This window comes from Ostrinia nubilalis, chromosome 6, assembly GCF_963855985.1.
Source record: "Ostrinia nubilalis chromosome 6, ilOstNubi1.1, whole genome shotgun sequence".
In the NCBI taxonomy this organism is placed as follows: domain Eukaryota; kingdom Metazoa; phylum Arthropoda; class Insecta; order Lepidoptera; family Crambidae; genus Ostrinia; species Ostrinia nubilalis.
The window spans coordinates 11,795,001-11,801,963 of NC_087093.1; the positions used below are offsets into that span (position 1 = coordinate 11,795,001).

The 6,963-nt window shown below is 36.0% G+C and overlaps 1 protein-coding gene across 3 annotated transcripts in view; it reads left to right on the top strand.

Annotated features, from left to right (window-relative positions):
• The window catches only part of LOC135072643 (protein argonaute-2-like), a 40,140-nt gene extending 33,427 nt beyond the window's left edge, over positions 1-6,713 (top strand). For 2 of the 3 annotated variants that reach the window (XM_063966648.1, XM_063966650.1), the window contains exons 22-23: positions 3,512-3,879; positions 5,677-6,713. In XM_063966648.1, coding sequence (XP_063822718.1) covers positions 3,512-3,608 — 97 coding nt within the window. In that variant the 3' untranslated portion in view covers positions 3,609-3,879; positions 5,677-6,713. Of the gene's footprint in view, positions 1-3,511; positions 3,884-5,676 lie in introns of all 3 variants that reach the window. The other variant, XM_063966649.1, reaches the window with a different exon arrangement.
• Positions 6,714-6,963: the final 250 nt, after the last annotated feature.

Below are 6,963 nucleotides of genomic sequence, written 5' to 3' on the forward strand. Positions count from 1 at the left end.
ACTTGCGAAGTATGTATAGATAGTGTATTTTTAAATCTGCTACTTATTATAACTATTTGTTATCCATCATTTAGGTACTTCAATGAATGAATGAAAGATTAATTGGCCAAAGCTTTCAGACCGATAAGTTCTTCTCTGATATTGAATGAATGAAATTATTTATCAGACAGTGGTCCATAGTCGCATAGCGCTTAACTCAGTCGGCCTATTGGAGCGGCTCGGGAGGCATGACATTGACTTATTATGACGTGACAGAACATATAGATGACCCACGCTGAACTGTCCCACCAAACTCAATGACAGGGGGGCGCTACCATCGTTCAACTATATGGTTTCCAACATGGCAAAAATCGGAACCAGCGATCCGGTATTGACGGTGGCGCCCCACTGTCAATGTCATGCATAGATAGGACTGTTCAGTATTTTGGAACTATACAAATCTGAAGCATATTATCTGAAGTATCGCTGACGTTTGACGTCTGAAATACACCATCTCCCGTAGCTCAGGCACTGACCGAGAAACAATGTTCACTTAGGGTGGGTTGCACCATCTTACTTTAACTTTAACAAATGTAAAAAAATCTGTCAAAATCCATACAAAAAGCATCGTTAAAGTTACCGGTTATACCGGTAGTTAGATGGTGCAATTTAGCCTTAGCAGGCCTGTTCAACTCCGCGAGTTCACATCGAAAACAAAACACGCACGATAGCCCACCTACAGGAGGCGATTCGACAAGGCGTCACATACGAGATACGAGCGAGCATTGACACACGCACGCGTAGTCTTGTATTAAGGAAAAAAATAAAAAAATACTGTGTAAAAAATACTGTGCAGTATTTTACTGCCTAAATAATAATAAAAACACACAATGTACTTTTTTTAAGTTGCCTGAAGACACTGAGAGGTAAATAAGTGGTTATTGTTATTCATGATATTTCATGCAAATTCATGTATTTCTTCCGACATTTTCCGCGATTTGGCACTTCACGTCACACATTAGTTTGCCGAAGTTCGCCGAGCCAGCTATTGTCAATTATTATAGGTGTCAAACAGGATAGGGTCTTTGCGCTGGTTTTCGTCCAACTATCGGAGTTGCCAACTTTGTGATCTTAAAATACCCTTACATAAATGTATCATATTATTTTATGTCGTTCGAGTGCTCATAAAGGCAGTCAACTAAAGTCCATACTGCAACGCACACACAATCCGCACCGTAACGTAAACGCCTTGCCTCGCCGATGACAGTGCGCGAAGGGCAATGACAGCTCGCAAAACACTGACGTATATCAGTGTCTCATGGACTTGGCGTAACTTTAAAATAAACGTACTCGGTACATTACGCACACATTTACACGCATTATAAACACATACACGATTTAAGAAAACAACATGGCCGCAATATAGGCAATCAGCTGACAGGTATTTGTGTGTGTGTGTGTGCGTGTAGTTGCAGCTGATTGCCTATAAATATGTTGTTTTCTTAAATCTTGTATGTAGGTACCTACTCGGCACAAGTCAGGTAGTTAGTGACGTCACATGAAAATGTTGCCAGAATGAGTACTGACCAAACATTATCTATTTCTTATTTTTATACATCACCAGGGGTAAGTTAGAAAGAGATAAACAGCTGTTTGTCATTAATTTGTCGAATTTTTGTATAGATCTATATTTCGTCTCCACTATTACCTCCATGCCACAAAAGGCGATACGTTGTTGATCCCTTTCCGAGTTGATTTGCCTGCTATATGACCTGAGCTATGCTTTAAAAAAATGACCCTTAGTCATCTAAGATTTAATTTTGTATGAAGAAGTTTAATAAACACTTAAAATTGTGTTTATAATGCTATCAATTAGACATACGTGCCAAAAACTTTTCCTGTCAGCACGTTTTTTTTCTAGCGCGATGATTTCTGCAATGTACCGGTGACCGGTGTAAGGCCGCGCATTTACGTAATTTTTTGGAACTCACTACTTTTTAAATTACATTTTCATTTAGGTAGAACTGTTGCTTAGGCATTATAGATTGCAACAAAACTAGCGCGGGATGGCTACTGCCTTCTGTGAATACAATACTTTGTATTCAAATTTTACGCATGTGTTTATGGCAGCTCAGTGAAATGGACGAAAACCGAAGTTAGATAGAAAACCAGCACAATGACCCTACTTTCAAAAATTAATATTGTGATTTTATAAATCACTTAAACAACTTTATATTAATTTGCGGTACGAAGTACGCCGGGACAGCTCGTAAAACAAATTCATTATTTACATATTACTAATTTATCAACTTTGTTCATTGTTAGTTCATTAGTTGTTCGTGTTTCGTTTGGGTTAGACCAAGAGCCGAATGCAAAAAATAAATGTTACTTAATTATATTAATCCTACAAAAAACGGACGGACGTGTGCAAGTCTAATAGCCATATACTTGGTTAACTCATTTTAAAAAGTGCACAAAAACTTTCTATGTTCAGACAGACTATATGACGAATCTATAAGGGTTCCGTTTTTGCCATTTGGCTACGGAACCCTAAATACCGTATCAAAATCTGTTGCATAGTTTTAAAGATCTAAGCATACATAGGGACAGACAGACAGGAAAGCGACTTTTTTTTATAATTATTACATAGTGATGATGGGCATATAGACCAAATAAAGACATTTTGATTTAAGGGGGGGACATCGTAAGAGCCATTCACATTTTTATCAGAAAGTTAATAAATTAATATATTTAGGTTTTTGAAATCTAAAACAGCCAGGAAATCAAAGAGGCAAACATGATACCTTTGTGATTTTATAGGAATTTTATTGTAAAACACGGTCATATTAAACTTTTATAAAAAAATCCAGAGGTAAATGTTTTTTTTTCGAGAAATTTTTTTTCTAATCGTGTTTTCGAATATATCATCCCATCACACATACGTTCTGTAATACATAATATTGAAAACAGTGCGAAATATCGTCAATTGCAGTTTTCACATACTAAGGGCCCATAATGAAATTAGTATAATGTTTGTTTATGTAATAAAATTTGGTTTGAAATACCTACTGAATTGAATTTTTATTTCTTACTAGCTTTTTGGCTTCGCCCACGTGGAATAAATTGTCACAGTTATGTGTGTTATAAAATATTTAGGTGCTAGCTCTTACACTATATAACTGGCGGCCGCATGTAGCTGCGCGTTGCTGCGAAGAGCAGTGAATGCAAGTGTGGTGCGCTAGATGGCGACACAGTAGCTTCTTGTAGCAGTCAGCCCTATGGCATCAAGACAGTACCGATCACTGACGTATGTCAACAAAACGGTGCTCGACTCTTAAGACAAGCTAAATTACACCATATTGTTGATGACATTGAGCATACATTTTTTTGAATACCTTCGCGAAGAAAAACTTCTGTACGTAGTACTTATTATTATTCTGTGGCCTTAGTCACTTGGTATTGATTGGATGCGGTTTATTATTTATTGTTTTTTAAATTTAAACTAACGTATTTACGACTAAATTTGTTTCAGCGGCGAAAAATTCGACAACAAGGAATTGGAACGCCACCCCAAGCGACTCCGTGTTATGGACAAGATTCTGCAGTCTAGCCGAATGTTCTTTGTGTAATTAGCCAGTTAAATGTTGTAAACGTATTTTTACTTATTCTACATAATAAAAAAAAAAAAAAAATATACAAAAACTTGTACCAACTAGATATTTTTCTATGTTGTCCTTTCAAGCTTTGATAAAACAGTGTCTATGTATTTCACAATAGTCAATGATGTCCTTGCTCAGTAAACACACGTACAAAAAAAAACAAAAAAAAAAAGAAATAGATTGCTTTTCTGTCTGTGTCTAAATGTACTTTTACAGCAGTTTTAAAAATATTTTAAGATAAGTAGGTGCCAGTGTTGGCAAAAAGTTAATCTGATTAATGATTAAAAATTAATGATTAAAATCATAATCAAATTTTTTTGATTAAGATTAATTAATCATTAATCAAAAATTTTGATTAAGAAAACACTTATCGCACTAGTTTTGTTTCTCACAATTCCTTCTATTCTTCCGGTATCCTCCAGCAAAATTGGGTCCGGAAAGAAGTTAAGCGGGCTGGCTGGCGATAGGGGAGAAGTCGTCCCCCCCCCCCCCTCCCAAGGTAGGGGCAAGCGTGGGCAATTCAACAGAAAGGTGGGGTTGCTAAACTAGGAGGTTTTGCGTGTTGGGGAAGTGCAGGAGAGTTCGTACCAGAAGTTTCGGGGGGAGGGCCACGCGTGGGCAATTGAGAATGTTACTAGGTATGCAAAATCACTTGAAACCTATGTTACAGTTAGGCTTTTACATTAACAAATACATTAGTTTTTATTTCATTCAAAAATACCCAGTAGTTATGATTTTATAGGCATTCAAAGTTCGCTTAAATATTGAGCCCCGCCGACGGTCACGTGACCTCGCGTGACGTACATTCACAGTGTCCGCTCACTAGAAAACGGATATAAACATACTTAAATACATTTTTTTTTGTAAATACAAACTTATTATACATATTAACACCCAGACCCATCACAGAAATTAAATTTGAACCAAACCCAAACTTGATGCGATTGTGTCGTTTTATTGCGAATTACCTTTCAGCTCCATCATTAGACCCTGATTACTATATAGAATTAAAGTACTCATCAATAAAAAACGAACGAGCCCAAACTCGATGGATTTAAGTCGTTTTATAATAGAGTTCCTATGGCCACCTTCCAGCTCCATCATCAGATCAGCTCCATGTCATCATAATATTGCATGGTCATCCAAATCACAGGTGTTTGCGAAATTTCAGCTTAATCGGTTGCCTGGAAGTGGGTCTTAATTCAGCTTGCAAGATTCCACCCATACAAATATGAGCCAGTCACTGTAATATGACGTCACGTCACGCGCATAAAACGGCGGGCCGGCCGCCGCCCGCACTTTTAAAATTCAATATCTTGGAAACTAATTGACGTATCGAAATAATTCTTTCACATGTATTTTTTATTTTTAACAGAGAATACAGATAGCTAAAAAACAAAATTAGTGAACATTCTTCATTCAATAGAAGGGTGGGGTTGCTAAGCTAGGAGGTTTTGCGTGTTGGGGAGGTGCAGGAGAGTTCGTACCAAAAGTTCGGGGGGAGGGCCACGCGTGGGCAATTCAATAGAAGGGTGGGGTTGCTAAGCTAGGAGGTTTTGCGTGTTGGGGAGGTGCAGGAGACTTCGTACCAGAAGTTTCAGGGGAGGCTAGGGGTGGGGGGCAGGTGGTGGGAGTGTGGGGTTGCAAGTAAGTGCTGGAACGGTAGGGGAAGTGGACTGATATCCTCCTACGGGAGGTCGGAAGACTGCACCGGAGTTTCAGCGAGGGAAGGGGGCGGGGGGCAGTCTAGGTTACCTTATATTTATCTAGGTATGACCTGTCATAGAATTGTAGCCTAAACCATACATCTAATATTAGAATTCAATGTTTTAACATTGTTTTCGATAGAACATTTAAGAAGTTAATCAAGTTAATCAAATTAATGATTATTGATTAATGATTAACAAATTAATCATTATTATGATTACTTTTTTATTTAATCATGATTATTTTAATCAGGATTAATTTAATCATGATTAAAATTAATCAAATTAATTAATTGATTAAAAAATTAATTGATTAGTGCCAACACTGGTAGGTACTAACTTTAATTTGAAATATTATGCTTCTTTTACTATGCCTTTCTTTGTTTTTATTACGTAGTTACGTTATATTTTTAATATTAGTTAAGAATAATTTTGACAGAATATACACACATTTATCATGAATTTTAAAGTTAATAGCTGTACAGCTAATTATTGCCAGATTTTTGTTACTTGATTTCTTTTAATAAGGCTGTACAATGTAGGTGTACTGCATTTATTATTAGCATTTCCAAAATATAATATGCTTGTTTAAATTGAATATTATAATACAGAATAATATTATACCTTCGTACAGAAGAATTTCTTCGCAAAGGTATTTTAAAAATTGTCTTTCTTTTTTTATACCCCATAGTTTTCAAATTCATGGCTGGCGCCCCAAAATGTTTTTATTTTGCGTATCAAAATTATTTTAAGTAGGTCGAGTTACTGTGATTTGTTTATTATATAAAATATTTAAGTGTGCTTATGCCGCCTAAATTTTAAAATTTGATCTGACTTTGGGGGAATATCAATCTACCCCGAATGGGGATGATGGGAATTTTCTTGTAATCTTCTCTGAAATTCTCATTTTCCCACATTCGGGGGAAATCGGATATGATGGGATGGGAATGCCCCGACTTTTGTTCAGTTTCGAATAAGATTGGTTTACTCGAAACTGTATGTTGAGTCTAGTCGGTAAAACGTATTTTACTCGAGGTAAGGCAATTAAAATTGATCTAACTAAAGACTACTAGGATCTCCCTGAATGCGTAACATAGATTGTATATTCTTTCTAAATTATTATTCTCAGAGGAAACAGGGTATTCCTTAATTGAAATGGAAATCAGGACAATTCTCTGAAGAATGATGAATTCTGTATTTTTTCTTGTCACTAAACAATTTTAAGTATGTTTAACTCTACAAGCAAGATTTTAAACACAATACATATATTAATCAGATATGATAGCAGAATTAAATGTTCTTTTCTATATTACTAGCAATATTGTAATCAAGTGTTTAAATAAATAAATAAAAACTTATACTCTGGGAACTATGTTGTTTTCTTTTAAATAACTTTTCATAACCCCTTTTTCCTACTTTAAAAGTAGGTTAAGTATGTAGGTAGTTCTCCAAAAATAGAAGTGTAAAAATATGAAAGCGATGATCAATAGAGTAAAAAACAGGCAGGCTATATCATGTTAATGATAATGCGTGATGTTAAACAGGCAATTAAGAAAGATAACATCCCATGCTACCAATCCTGCCTCGCCTTGACATCACTCGCTGCATAATAACCACCC